The following is a 16,187-nucleotide window of genomic DNA, read 5'->3' as shown; positions in this document are numbered from 1 at the left end:
TCTCAGACCTCTGGAAATCAGTCAGTGAAGAACAATGATGGTCCCTGAGAGACAGGAAAAAAAACTGAGTCCTACAACTTCCCAGCTTTTTGCTGTGAGGGAGTTTCCAGGCTGCAGCACAAAGAAGGGAAATCCAGGGAGAGCTGGATAAACATCCTCAGTTGAGGAGGTGAGGTTGGGAATCTGGTGAGACCAAGGCAGCTAACTTTACAAGACAGAGTATCAAAGAAAAGAGAGATGCATAGAGAAATAATTGTTTTACAATCTCCAAATTCATTTTCAAAATACCTTGATAGGAAGAGTATAGACATGATTTCAATAAATGGAAATGGTCTGGACTTAATACAGGGAGAAGTGAGAACCCTTCATATTTAATGTTTCATTGAAAGCAGATGTAATATCAATATTATATAACACAAGAATTTTATTCCCAGAAAGTCAGATTCTAGATATTGGAAACCAGGGGTAAAGTAAAGTGTTCGTTGAATAGACCCTTAGAGCAGCAGACATGAGACACTTCCTTGGGCAAGATCCTCAAGTCCCTCCTGATGGAAGAAGCCAACGCCAGGAAAGCCAATGGTTGGGGATATCTTTCTTTCTACCGAAATCTCCATAACCCTCTCTTTATCAAAGTGTATCTTAGATCAAGGAGGAAGAGATAGAAATGAAAAAAATAATTTCCCCATATATAGAAATGGAATTTTACTTAAAATGGAAATCCTTGAATGTGGGAGTCTCCTTTGAGAATTTAACATTTAGAAATGATTTATAAGATTACTTAGAATAACTTGATTTAAATGTTGTTGTAATATTCATACTAAAATTGATATAGAGTGTCAGAAGAGGAAGCATTGGATATTAATGATTGCAGTTATAGACAAGAAGGAATATTTAAGATGTCTTCAACTTCACAGAAAGTTCTCAGTGACTTGGTCTTCTGATCAAAACAATGCATTTTTTGAGGTCATAAATTCTTGATTAATATATCCTAGTGATATATTTCTGAGAACATTTCCTAGTCCATTAGTTGAGACTTCTCTCATAAGAAAATCCTTCCAACCATTCCTTAATAGCAACTACTCCTGAGGATTGATAATGTCAAGAATTATTCAATGGTTCTCAATCGTGATTGTGAACTAAAATTACTTGCGGCAGCTTATAGTAAAAAAGCGTATTTCTAGGATTGGTAGCTACAATTCAAATTCAGTAAGGCCATGATTTAATCATATTAAATGCACTTTTAAAATCATCCCAGGTGATTTTATCAGAGGTAGCCTTCAAATAACACTTTTAGAAACACTGTATTATGTAGTTAATCTTATTTCAAAGTAGGAAAATGAGTTTTATAAATTCTTCCTCAAAATTCCAGGAAGTTCCTCTATTTGGAATCTATGACTTCCTATGAACTGACAATGGCAAGTTTCCTGCAAAAGCCCATAGAAGACAGACTTGGTGATTCCTTTCACTCAAGTTTCACTAACACATCAAGCAGCCATGCTTACGTTCAGACATCTAAACCCAGGGATGTCTGCACTTAGACTGATAATACAGTGGTCCATATTCATCTTCATGGATCTGGCCAGAGCAACATGGAATGCTGAGCAGAGACTGGGGATGGGACATGAGTCATTGGAGAGTTCTAAAAAGTCAGAAACATCTTATGGGATCTAGCATATATTTGGGCACTTACTGTATGACAGGCTGTATGCTAAAATAAATGCACTATGTGTATGTGTGTGTATGTGTATTTAGTAAAAGAATAGAAACCAGAATCTTAGGAAATAAGAGAAAAATTGAAATAATAAGGGAAGTCTTTACTAAACATCAAAACTGGATTAGGTTTCCTTCTCATGTGCTCTCAGTATATCATGTTTTCTCCTAGCACGGCACTCATTTCACAGTATATTTTAATTGTATAATTGACTTTATTCCACTAAACTGAGAATGTGTGTCTTTAAACACTGTATCTTCACTCCTAGCTCAGTGCATGGAATCTGAAATATAAAAGGTACTTGACAAATATTTATTAATAGAATAAATACATAAATAGTATTAGTTATATATTTGATGATTAAAAATAGCTATGTCCAAAATCCATAAAGTAAAAAAATCAGCATTACATCAATAAAAACTAAGGTAATTAATCCTGACAGGTACTGATTTTCTTTTAAGCACTTTTAATGTTCATATATATGAGTATAATCATAAAAACTATGTCCAAAATCTATAAAAATCAAAACACAGTATTATCACAATAGCAAGCAAGGTGACTGTAGGGAAAATTATTCAAAGCAGAAGTTGTTTTCCTTCTATGTTCTCTCTGTGTTTACGCACATCTATAGGATTGTAGTCATAAGAGAAGTCAGAAGTACCCAGGAGCATGCTTCTCCTGATTGAAGACAATATCCAAAATTACTGGAAATTTATTCAGTTACTCAAGTAACTCAGTTATTACCCAATCTTCTCCTTTGGTTTGATATCTCAGAATCAACTTACAAGAAAATTGCTTGAATTCTCTAACCATTAATTTAGTTAATATCAAATTTAACTCTTGCTTATGATTGTCTTTTAGGATCAATTTCAAAACTTGGCATGAGATCTGACTCTATGGTATCCCAACAAACACCTCCTAATAGATGACTCCTCAGGGGACAGAATCAACTCAGTAAGATGCAGTGTTTATTTAAAAATCTAATGCAAGTGAAAAGTTATTAATTTAATAATCCAATGCATATTCAATGGTAACTCCATAGCTTATGTGCATACCATAAAATATGTAGCTATAAAATACTGATTTTCCCATGTTAAAATTAACTTCTGTAATTGAATATCACTGATAAGCATTCATTTTTTTAAATAAAGAGTTTAAATATAATACACAGTCACAAGACTTTTTAAATCAATAGGATCTTGAAATCACAGTGCTTTTTTGGGTTTTTTGTTTGTTTGTTTTTTAAATCTCAGGATTTCAAAACCAGGACAAAGACTCACAGGGCTTTATTTACCTTCAAGATAGCTTCCCTGTGCCAAATGTCTCATGTCTTCAATACTTATGAACTGACAGCCCTTGCTGTGTTGGACTATGATTAGGAAATAAAATTTCATTTTAAATCAGTTTTTAGACAAAATAAACTTAAGAGAAATCTGGCTTTAAAAAAAAGAAAAAAAATTGTAGAGTTCATTCCAGAGTGTTATGTGTGTACGTGTGGGGTTGAGTAAATATACATAGTATGAGGTGTGAGTAACTGTACTTTAAAATATGTGTATGTATTATATATAAGCATTATACATAAAATTACATATAAGTTTTGTTGAAATCGATAACTGTTTCTCTGTAATACAGCACAATACAAATTCTATCAATACAATGTCTGAATGAAGTTTTGAGTAGAATCTATTAAAGAAATGATATGACTGAATGACTAAGAACATATAGCTCTCAGGAAAGCTGGAATTCAGTGAAAAGTCACACATTGGTTCCTCAGTTTTTTCATAGATATTTTCATCTCCTTATTTCTCAATGTGTAGATAAGGGGGTTCAGGAGTGGAGTAAAAATCGTGTAAAACACAGAGAGGAGCTTGTCCACAGAGAACCGACTAAAAGGCCACACATAAATGAAAATGCAGGGCCCAAAGAAGAGTGTGACTACCATGATGTGTGCAGAGCAAGTTAAGAGTGCTTTGGACGCCCCACCAGGAGCGTGCTGTCGGACAGTGATGAGGATAGCAGTGTAGGAGATCAGGAGGAGCAGAAAACAGCTCATGGAAAGCAACCCACTGTCTGAGATCATAAGTATACCCAAGACGTAGGTGTCCATGCAGGCAAGCTTGATCACGAGAGGAAGGTCACAGAAGAAGCTGTCCACCTCATTGGGGCCGCAGTAAGGTAAATTTACAGTAAAGGCTACTTGACTGATGGAGTGTACAAATCCAATTACCCAGGAAACCAACACCAGCCTGATGCAAGTCTGCCGGTTCATCATAGTCATGTAATGCAATGGTTTGCATATGGCCACATATCTGTCATAGGCCATGGAAACCAGAAGTACCATCTCAGCACCACCAACAAAGTGCAAGAAGAAGATCTGAGCCATACAGCCCCCAAATGAGATGAGCTTTCGATCACTAAGGAAGTCCCTGATCATCTTGGGGGTGGCAAATGAGGCAAACCATATGTCCAGGAAAGAGAGATTCCCCAGCAGGAAGTACATAGGGGAGGAGAGCAAGTGGGGATCAGAAATTACAGTGACCACAATGATGAGATTACCCAGCACAGTGGCCACATAGATCCCAGAGAAGAATATAAAGAAAAAAATTTGGAGATGTTTTGAAGTGCAGAGTCCATGCAACACAAATTCTGACACCAAGGAATAATTCTGCAGGTACATTATCTCAGGTTTCATATTTTGTTCTGAATCTATATAGAAGGGAAAGAGATGTAAGTGAAAGTGGCTGTCATCTACCAGGCACATGAAAGTGATCAGCTAAGTGTGATCTTAATATAATGTTTAAGTTGTAAGAGACAATCTAAAACATAACACATGTAAGGCTGAAACCAAGTCCATACCAACATGCGTATTTCCCTTTTTCAGACTTTTGTATTTCCTTAAGGGCAGTTAGATATTCTAGGGGACTTCAGAATAGATGACAGTTGTAGGAACATTTTTTTCTGCCTTATCTAGACTTTGCCCATGGAAAAACATAGAACTAGTCAAGTACAGAATGTGAACCAAAAATCCTTAGTACAATTGAAAATATAAAGATTTTCTTAGTGGTATTATTTTCTCTCTACCTGCCAATATTTTTGCCCAATGGGTAACTGGTTTTAAGCATCAAAACTAATCAAATAAATCAAATCCTAATTTAAAAATAATTCCATCATGTAAAATAAAGATAACTGCATATACATTATCAAGTCTCTCTTCTCCCTTTCCATTTGCCCATACAAACACAAAACAAAATCTGGCAAAAGTATTTTGCGGTTGACTATATCTATGTATGTAAACACGAAGCAACATGTCTCACTCTTGAAGCCAAGAGAAGAAATAAATTTCATCTCTAGATGGCAAAGTTAAAAGGGAAAAGATTCCTCTAGGCTAAAAAGCATGATCTGGGTGTAAAACCTATCTGGGATGATGTATAAATATAGGACAGCTGCAAGATCGTGAACCCAAGTTGTATGTATTGTTTAGTAATTTGGGGGGAGTGATATTATTGTGCTATATGTGAGTTATAGAATGACATTTGTCATATTTTCAGGCAATGTCTTTGAGAAAAATTTGATCAAAATCATTACACAATTACATAAAATGTTAATGTAAAGCATTAATTTGTGTCATCAAGAACAGCCTCTAGTTGAGGTCACAGGACCCTTTCCTCAAACTTGCTCTTCATCCATATCATGGATAAGAATAATTATCAAATCTAGAGATAATAGAACTCTGACAGAGTTCACTTATAAAATATTTCAAAAGGCTGGATATACGGATATAATCAACAAATTCTTTATATGGAGAAGAGAGGGAAAAGAGTGTAGACTGATACCATGTTAGCAGGGACAGAGAGTAGTGTATTATTAATGTACTTCTTTATAATTGTGCTTTTTATGTATTATAATTATAATGAGGATATACTTTTACTTTTATAATTTTAAAGTAAGAAAAAACTTTTTTTCTCAAAAAATGAAAAAAAATCCTTATAGTATAATTTGTTAGAATGCTTATGATTAACTGAATGATAAGGAAGATCTGGTTCAGAATAATCATACCTTACTCTCCAATTAATTTCAGCTCAAGATATTGCTTCCTAAAGAACAATAGAGTTGGGGTTTCTCCCAGGTTAAGCCTGCTTGGAATCTTTCTTTAGCCCTTTTTTAAATTAAGAAATAATTTTTTATTATGATATAATTATTAAGATATAATCTTTTTTAAGATATAATATACCTGCCATAAAATTCACCCATTTTAAGTGTAAAACTCATTGATTTTTAGTAAACTTACCTTCCTTAGTCATTTGCTCATTTACACACTCAATAATTCAGACCATATTTATATAACACCAACACAATTTCCCATCCTCACTTAATTCAGTATAGAAACCAACTGATATAAAGGAAAATAAATCAATTAACCTAGCATTTATATAATTCCCCTGATTCCACAATATTTATTACTGCTTTTGCCATTTTTTCCCATCAGTTTGGTTTGGGATTAAAAAGCCATAGATCTAATTCACTTGCAAGTTTATTGTTACAAGCTGACTACTTTCAAGAGGATTTTAGAACAGCCTTCAGTGACAGATTTTTCAGGACCTCTCAACAAGGACCAGAGAATAAAACCTTTGGAATAATTGGGGGGAGGAGGAGTGTTTTCACAATTATATATGAATGACTGATGTATTCAGCATTTGACTTTAAAAGTGTAGCTCTGAGCCTCCAGGAGAAGTAGGGTGAGATGTACAGAGCCCATTATTAATGTATAATGAGAAATAAGCTAGTGTCTTACACGCCTCACTAAGAGAAAATCATTGTATAAACCTTTTTATAAAGGCAATGAACAGAATTCTTCATGAAAAATTTTACAAAAGATGTAGAACTGTCCTTTGTATAAGCTTTTATTGTGTTGACCTTTTATAAAAGTGAAGAATATAATGTGAAATGATAGTTTTGCAAGGTTTTTACAAAGAACTAAACTAACACATTTCACATCTGAAATATTCTAATGATGTGAATAGGATATAATAATAGAATTTTAAAATCTAGAGGAATTAATGGTTATTACGTATGTGTTAACCCATTCAAATAGCACTCATCTCGACAGACTTTTGTCAGGATAATAAGGACTCAAAATTCTTTTTGTTCCTCCTGAACTTTTGTAAATGCAGAGTACTAAAAGATTTAATTGCAACACTTTTGGTAATACACTAGAATTATAAATCTGAAGTTAAATGCCTTTGTCGACGGACTAGGTATAAATCACAATTCAGGAACTCTTCACAAGAGTACCTAGACATCCATCCTAGTGTACATATTAATGACTGTACTTTTATGGATATTCTTTCTTTTTATGGCCATTAAAAATTTCACACGTAAACCTAAAATGTAACTGTTTAATTTAGTGTCTTACAAAGATTAAGAGGGTGGAAAACTGAAACAATCAAATGGAAAACTCAGGAAACAAAAATAAATAAACTTTTTTTTTGTCAGTGAATCAAAGATGTTCCAAAATTAGATATTGGCGGTGGCTGCACAACTCTGTACATATTCTAAAAACCACTGAATTGAACACTTAAAGTGAATGCTTAAGTCAATGGTTTGCAAGTGGTATGCAAATTATATCTCAATAAGCTCTTTTAAAAATGGATGCTAAAAGAAGTAGAATAAAATAAACTTAAATATGTTTCTAATTTCAGAGAAACTTTTATGATTTGCAAAGGCTTTTTAAAGATCATTAAATGAACGTTATATTTGTACTCAGGAAAAAATTAAGGTTGACTTTGTATACCTACAAATGTTATTTAAAAACAAATACAATAATGAAAAAATTTATTTTTAGCTGACAAGTTAATATAATTTACTCCAATGATTTAATGTGCAAGATAGTAGAATAAATTAGTCTCTATTCAACTGGTATTTTCAGACACATATTCACTAAACATACCGAAGAAATTTTACTAACCTGAAGTTAAAATGCTCAGCGCTGACATTGTAAATCCCTCAATTTGTATTTCATATCTACTATACTTGAATGAAACTTTGGAAAACATACATATTTTTATTCCAGAGAGGATCTAACCATCTCTTTTTCCTGCCTCTTAAAAAATAATTCAGGAAAAGTATCACCGTAAGAAGCTAGAGAACTGCAGATTTGAGTCTCCCTCAGGTTTAAGATATAAATATTTATATCTTCTCTGCCGTCAAATTAAGAATCCCTTAAAGATGGGTCATTCTTGGCCAATTACTATAATAGAGGCTGGGGAATGAACTATCTTCCAGTGGAAAGTTTTGGTAATGAATCATGTTCATTTGCCCTACTGACAATGGAAGAAACATTTTAAAGATCTGTCAAATTATATTAACATAATTGCAATTATTTTAATAATTCAAGCAGAATCATAATGTATTATTATTCAGTTAGTAGAGTATAAAGTGTGCTTTTCTTTTAAATAATCAAATTAACAGGTTACATTCTAAAAATATGTTGAAAATGTGCCAAGCTTGCACATTATTTTTTATGTAACTTTGATCTAGCATAATACTTTGGATAAGGCTTATTACTCCTACCAGGAGCATCAGATTTATATATATCAAAATATTTGCTTTCTCAAAATCAGATTCATATGGTCATGTATAATGACCTGGTTACTTTGCAGATCATTTATAATTATTATCCCATTTACTTCTCCAAGTCATTTGAAGTTAATTCAAACTTATTCTGCTAATGGTTGTATGCCAGTTACAATATCCTAGAATGTTCTGATAAATGATAATCACATTTGCAACTATCCATATGACATTGAATTTCATATTAGGTATAAAAGCACTATCAAATTTATAAGGAATTTTTCTGCCAAGACAGCATCTGAGTGCAGTAAAAAGATTCAAGTTCTACAATGGCATTAGCTAATTGTGGTTCACTAAAAGAAATAACAAAACTTTTCTAAGTTTCTGTTTCTTTGTTTAAAACACAGAGATCGTAATTGCTAAAGAAAGATTGTAGAAGTAGGCTACATACATCACTGTCATTTGTCTCTGAAATGCAGTCATTATGTGGGTGCAGATACATTATGTAAAGCCAAGAGCTACAGAGAAGCATGAGACAACCAACGGAATTTAATACTTGATTTGGAGGTAGGGAAGGATTTATTAAACGTAATGATTAATTTTATGTGTCAACATGGAGAGTGTTTTTGAACGAGATTGACATTTAAACTGGTGAACTTTGAGTAAAGCAGATTTCAAGCCACAGTGTGGGTGAGCCTCTTCTGAAGCTGGAGCAGGCTGGGTTGGGGGCAGTCCTTGGGGAGTCCTGCACCCAAAGCTGCCGTGGCAGGGCGGCTGGGGCTGGGGCAGGCACAGACCATAGGCAGTCTCAGAGGGACACAAACAATGTCACCTTTGACCCTGAAGGGGGCTTTAGTAGTTCCCTGCCTGTTTGGTAGAAGCTGTAGCGAATTTCTTCACATACATTAACCCACAAAATCGAAAGTAGAATAAAAATGTTTATATAGCCCAGACTACTTGGGGAAGGGGTCTGACGCACATCAGACTAAAACACTCGCCCACAGTCCTTCTGGAGCCCCATAAGGTTGCCTCGCATTGACTCCCATAGGCTGCATATTTCCACGCTTCCTTCTACTCTTTTTATGCCAACCGTCCCGATGAAACATTCTTAATAATGCTCTTTGATCACTTTTACTGCTTCTCTTGTCATGAACTTTTTTCTCAAAACTGTTTTAGAGTTTCCATGACTTCAAAAATCCTCCACTCCAGCCTGTAAAATAAATTCTTTAGCTAAATCTGCCACTGCTCTCGGTTATTAAGGAGCACTAGCATCTATTCATACAGCAACGACAGCTGCTTTCCTTAATGCTCATTTGGCCACTTCTAACTCTGCTGCTTTGCATAGGATTCCTAGGATTCCACGCACACTCGGGTTATCTGACTGCTGCCGGCCACAGCTGCTCATATCAGAAATATGATCCCATATTTCCACAGATTAAAAGAAAAGAAAATCTCTAATGATGTCTTTTAAATTATAGTATTAACATGTGTTTCTCTAGAAATGCCTAAACATTAATGTTTTCAAAATCAGGGATTATATTTTATCCGTCCTACTCCATCACCTAACGTAATGACTAATATAACCTAGGCACTAAATGTTCCTTGAAATGACGTTTATTTCAATGGAATCTCTGCTACTGGCAGTAAGAGAAAATAATACTAAAATTACTACAAATAAGGAACAATTTTGATATGTACAGAAGAAGTAGCTTTGATAACCACGCATGTTTAGAATAACTTAAATTGTACAGGGACCAAAAAATAAAAAAAAGGTCATCTGATATCAATATATAAATTGGGATTTCTATAAGTAACCTGCAATTATCCTGATTTCCAAAGTATAATTTTTGCTATAAGCAACTTTCTTCTACTGTTTTCTCCCTCCTAATCCCATGCCACTACTGTCCTCTTAAATATATTAATTGACCATTTCACTGCCACATCAAAACTGAAGATGGTTAAGACATAATTGATACCCCTTAAATCTTTAAATCTTCCTCATATAATTAAATCATTAATTGATTAAAATGAGTTTGCCTTGAGAACGTATTAAATGTCAGAGATTGTGCAATAATCTAGTGGGAATAAGAAAAATGAGCCTCAAGGGATGACTTGATTAGTGGCACTTGACAAAAAAAAAAATGCAATGAAAGTTAAATTTTTATGGTAGATGCCATGTAACATGGACAATTGGTACACAAAAAGGAAGGTGTTATTTCTAACCCAAGAGGTCCGGTTTAGGTAAAAAAACATCATGGAGGGCATAGAATCACTTGCTCAACTTTTTTTTAAACTACTATGTATTGAGTATTTAACATTAACTACAGACTATGTTAGTGTGAGATTAATGGAGGAATAAGACTTTAGAGAAACTTTCTCTAGTGTGATGTTAACAAATTCACTCAAATATTAGTATTTAATAAATGTTCTCTTTTTGACACGATACGGTTTCAATATCCTTTTTATGGGTTTTGCTAAGAGCAAACGTAACATTCACATCTATTTGTCACATAATGAGAAATTTTATTTTATTTATTAATTTGTTTATTCAGCAAATATTTAATTCCTACTGTATAACAGATTTTTCTAGGCATTATGATTGAGTAATGTTTTAGTTTGGAGTAATTTCTAAAGACATTTTTGCTCTACTACTTTGTATATCTGTACCAGGTTTTCTTTGAGGACAAATATTCAGTAGAGTCATTTTTTTAATAACTAAAAGGGACCCCAAAGTCCCACAATGAGATGGGAAATGGGCTGCCTTGTTGGGTGCTGAGCTCCTGTTGCAGTGGAGGGATCCTTCCTCCTAGGATCTCAAGGCTGGAATGCTGCTCCCAGATGCTGCCTCCAATGGCAGCACAGTCTTCCCACTGATCCCTACTTGAAGGCTCTGAGAACAGGGAATCCAGCTTTGTGATCAAAAGTGAGAGTCCTAGACCAGCTCTGGTTGATCTTTGGAAGCTGCTTAGCCTCTCTGGTTCTAATCTTCGGTGTGCCCGACGCTGGTCTAGGTGCTGGGGACATAGATGGGGTCCCCACCCAGACAATGATCAGTGTTGTAACTGCTTGGGGGAACTCTCTGGCAGAGTTGAGAGCACAATGGAGCTGAGTACAGGGAAGAAGAGCAGAGACTGAGCTCTCAGAGGACGGGGCAGCTTCCAAGGGTCACTATGAATGATGAGGGACAACCTCCCGGGGAAGTAGAGGTAGGAATGGGAGCAGAGTTCCAGCCTCTCTGTTCCCCTCTGTCCTGGGTCTCCTCCACATGCCACACTGGCCTCTCTCCTCTAGGCTGAGCCATGAGCCTTCCTGGGAAGAGGTGCTCTGGAAGGGGCACCCCCTCACCAGTCTCCAAGGGGGCATATTAAAATCTCTCAGGGGCTGGCTGGTGGCTGATGGCATTGGCACCTGGGCAGGGCCACTGTGGCACAGAGGAAGGGAGAAGTGTTGAGGTCAGTGGCGGGTCTGTCCAAGCAGTCTCATTTCCCATCATCAGTCTTTATAGGGACAGCTGCCACTTACTGAGCACCTGTGTGGGGGGGAGAGGGATTGCTTGGCAATAGTGTATGCATATATTTAATTTCATTAAATAGTGCAAAAATTCTCTCACACTGCATGAGTCCTCTATTTCTAGATTCTTGCCATCAATTCACATCATTCAATATTCGATTTTTATGTTAATTTGATAGTGCAACTTTGTTTTTAGCTTTAATTTTTTTCTCGTACAAGAAGCTACTTTTGTTGGTTGAATTAGTTTCCTAGGACCACCATAACAAACTGCCACAAGCATCGGGACTTAAAACAGAAATTTTATCTCCCACACGGTGTAGTCAGAAGTCTGAAATACACATGTCAGCAGGGCCATGCTCCCTCCGAAGGGTCTGGGGAAGCATCCTTTCTGGCTTCCTCCAAACATCTAGCAGGTGTTCCTTGTCTTGCAGCAGCGTAGCTCCAATCTCTGCCTAACTGCGTCTTCATACGCCTTTTGTCTGTGTAACTGTGTGTGCTTTTCTGTCTCCTTGGGCACTCTCATTCAACTTAGGGAGCTCCCTAGTCCAGCATGATCTCATTTAGATTCTTACCTTAATTGTATTCACAAATACGCTATTTCTAAGGTCACATTCTGAGGTTCCAGGGGGACATGAATCTTTGAGGGACACTACCTTATCGACTCCTCTTCTTTAGACTTTCTATGGGTAAATTTATAAATTATTTACTGTTTAGTGTTTAGCTTTTTACAATCAACACTGTTTGTAAATTTCACCATATTTATATTATGTGGTCCTTTTCAAAACCCCAATACTTGTGAGCAGGTGAGTCTTAACAGTTGAAGTTCTATATCACTTCTTTTTCTGGAGTATATAGGAGAAAATAATTAGCCTTTGCTTTATTTGTCCATGGACTCAGCTTCCCAGCCCTCTGGTATGTTTTAAACTCTTTCTGGATTTTGAAAAGGAGGTTATTTACACATCTGGTTTCCAAAATTTGGGTACTACTTCAGAGGCAGCGTAAGAATTGTGCAGAGGTGCATGGTTTCTAAAAACAGACTGAGTTTGAATCTCAGTTTTTCTACTTGCTAGATGTGGAAACTTACATAAACTGTAAAGTACTTCTGCCACAATTTCCTCATACATAAAAATGAGGATAAAAACAGCAACTAGTTAATAACATTGAGATACTCAAAGACTTCACTAGATAGCCTAGTTATTTACATAATTTCTTATCCAACTCTATTAATTTTTTAAAAAATCTGTCTTGAATACAGACTAAAGAATTGCTTTTGACTACTCTTTTTTTAGTAGCCACCAACAATTCCTATTTTTCTTGAGACAAATCAACCTATCTGACCGATTATGTTCAAAATAAAATCATTTGGGAGAATAACTCTGAACAAAGGGTTACAATCTTGCAAACTAAGGTGATAATAAGTATTATATATATTTTAGTTTCCTCCTGAAATTTGGAAGGCTTATCCATACTCTTAGGACAGTTAAAGACTTAGCTTTATAAATCTATCATAGGTAATAAATTTAAAAAAATCATAACCCATGATTTTGACATCCAGATCATTTCTTGTCACTAGTCTGCCTTGCCTTTTTCAGAAGAGTCTAGTTCCTACTGATGACTTAATGGGTTGTGATGTCCACTGGAATTCTGGGTTTAGCTGATGGGTACTAGGGGAAGGGAAACCCAAAATAATATTAAAATGTGTCTGTGGAAGTGGCTATTTTGGTAACAGTGGGAGGGCAGTCAGCCTGACTGCCTCTTCGGAAGGTCCAGGACTTAGGACTGCATATAGCCTGTCTATTGAGGGGATTGGAAAAACTTCACCCAATCCTTGTAAATTCTTCCTAATTTCTGCTTTCTTGTTTAAAGCTAGAAAGAGGAACACAGGAGATTGCAGTCACCAGGTGGCGCATAAGCTCCTTGTAAACTTGTTTCTGTTTTTGCTAGGAGTTGTAACTAGATTCATTTTCTTAGATTTCTTATACTATCTAAAAGTTTAACCTCTATCTATTGGAAATGTTGACAATAGCTCTATGAAATTAGTCAATTTACCTACATCAAATAAGCCAAATGCAAACTGTACTTTTTATCATCCCAAATACTATGTCGTTTGCATAAAAATGTATAATTATTGACCATATAGTATAAACATATTAAAATCAGCAACTATCCTTGCTGGAGTTGAGCTATCTCAGAATTTTACGGCATATATTAATTTTGTTCTTTAGCTTTTAGGAAAAGAATTCAGAAATTGTATTAAGTCCCAGACATGTCATGATCTAAAACATGAAATAAAATACTGAAAATAGTAAGAAAACATAGACTTAACACAGATGAAACGTTATACACTAAATCCCCCCAAAACTGACTAAAATTCTGAGTTATTTAGAGTTTAGTTTAGCAGCTAATTTCAAGTAAATACATAAATATATGTGTATATATGAGTAGATTTTCTTCATTTCAGAAATAACAAGAAAATACAATTGAAAATGACCTCATCAAAATTAAAATAAAATAATGTGTGATCAGACTGCATTTTCCCTACCTCTTGCCATCAACCCCCTTGTCCCAGCTCAATAAACTTACATGCCTTCCTCCAATATGTCATGCTTCCTGCTTCCAGGCATTCTCCTGTACTGCCCCCTTTGTCTGGAATGTCTTTCTTCTCTGTCTTGCCAGTGCTTACCCTAAATGCTTCCCTCTCCTGGAATACTTTCCTGCCCCTGCCCTGATTTAGATGCCACTCCTCTGCACTCCTCCAGCACCTAGTGCATCCATGTAATGTAGCGCTGTTCATGCAACAACACAATTGCAAATTTAGTTCACTCTCCCCATCCGTAGACTGTAAGTTTCATGAAGCCTTAAATATATCTTCTGGCACTTCGTAGGCTCACAAAATATGTGAAGAATGATTAGAATCACTGTGACAAGCAAGTAAACAAAAAATAATACACACTTGTAGGGATTACCTACAAAATACTGTTCTCTAGCTCTGAACAGTGGTTCGCCAGACACTCGGCTAAACAACTATGTGACATGTCATCTGTGTACACCATGTAAATGCAGAATATCAATACTACTAACAACAGCTATAATAGCAATAATAATAATGTATTTTGTAAGGATTAAACATTCATTTTGTTCAAATTTGCATGAGAGGAAGTGGTGAAGGTGAGATTTAAATGCACGCCTGCCAGACTGTAGACACCATGCTTTTAATCATTATAGGTGACAAAAAAAAGGGTTTGCTTTTTAACAGTTATACCTACTGTTTCCTAATACAGAAGTTGAAATACATTTAAAGTTAACAATGTCCAAATGAGAGATTCTCTCTTCAGAAGTGTCATCTACAAAGTATGTTTTGAATTTATATGTCGAGTCCTTATCTTCTTAATGGCTGCTTTTACCTCTTGATTCCTTAGTGTATAAATAATGGGATTTAAGAGAGGTGTGAAAATTGTATAAAACACAGAAAGAATTTTATCTACAGAGTATTGGCTGAAGGGCCATACATAGATAAAGACACAAGGGGCAAAGAACAGAGTCACAACTGTGATGTGCGCTGAGAGAGTGGAGAAGGCCTTAGAGGAGCCACTAGCAGTGCAGTGCCGAACAGAGCATATGATTACTGTGTAGGAGACAAGCAAGAGGAGGAAGCAGACCAGGGACAAGAGGCTACTGTCAGCAATGACCAGGAGTTGCAGCATATAGGTGTCCTTGCAGGCAAGTTTGATCACAAGGGGAAGGTCACAGAAAAAGCTGTCCACTACATTGGGACCACAGAAGGGCAAATTCAACATGAAAGCCATTTGACTAGATGAGTGCACAAATCCCACTGCATAGGAGGATAACAGTAGCCCAATGAGCACTCGAGGGCTCATGATGGTCATGTAATGGAGGGGTTTGCATATGGCAACGTATCTGTCTATTGCCATGGCTACAAGCAGCATCATCTCACTCCCACCTAGGAGGTGCATGAAGAACATCTGAGAATAACATCCCCACCAGGAGATGGTCTTCCGTTCTCGGAGGAAATCTACAATCATCTTAGGGGTAGCAAAAGAAGCCAGGATCGTATCAATACAGGAAAGATTGATAAGCAGAAAATACATTGGTGTGTGAAGGCATGAGTCAAAGGTCACAGTGACCAAGATGAGGAGGTTTCCTAGAACAATCCCTGCATAGACCACAGAGAATCCCAGGAAGAATAAAATCTGAAGATTCTGAGATTTGGAAAGTCCCAGCAAAATGAACTCAGATACCATTGAATGGTTTGCCTTTTCCATGCTGTCAGCTTAATTCCATAATAATCAAAATGAGTGAGAATAAGAAGTAGGAAAATTGTGTTTACAGAAAGGATGGTTCACATTGATGTCCAGTTTTGCTACTCAGACCAAGT

The 16,187-nt window shown here is 35.9% G+C and overlaps 3 protein-coding genes across 4 annotated transcripts in view; all 3 read right to left on the bottom strand.

Annotated features, from left to right (window-relative positions):
• Positions 1-16,187, bottom strand: part of LOC102505575 (olfactory receptor 11G2) — a 442,453-nt gene that overhangs the window by 171,780 nt on the left and 254,486 nt on the right. The window lies entirely within an intron of this gene.
• LOC102515720 (olfactory receptor 4K14) lies at positions 3,456-4,388 on the bottom strand. The gene has a single exon (XM_006191209.2). It carries the CDS (start codon positions 4,386-4,388, stop codon positions 3,456-3,458), a length of 933 nt encoding a protein of 310 aa, XP_006191271.1.
• LOC102524215 (olfactory receptor 4K13) lies at positions 15,136-16,074 on the bottom strand. The gene has a single exon (XM_014564770.1). The coding sequence runs from the start codon at positions 16,072-16,074 to the stop codon at positions 15,136-15,138; it is 939 nt and encodes a 312-aa protein (XP_014420256.1).

The sequence above is a fragment of the Camelus ferus genome, chromosome 6, assembly GCF_009834535.1.
Source record: "Camelus ferus isolate YT-003-E chromosome 6, BCGSAC_Cfer_1.0, whole genome shotgun sequence".
Classification (NCBI taxonomy): Eukaryota; Metazoa; Chordata; class Mammalia; order Artiodactyla; family Camelidae; genus Camelus; species Camelus ferus.
Note: the sequence above shows the minus strand (reverse complement) of the source record. Positions and strands in the feature narration are given on the sequence as shown.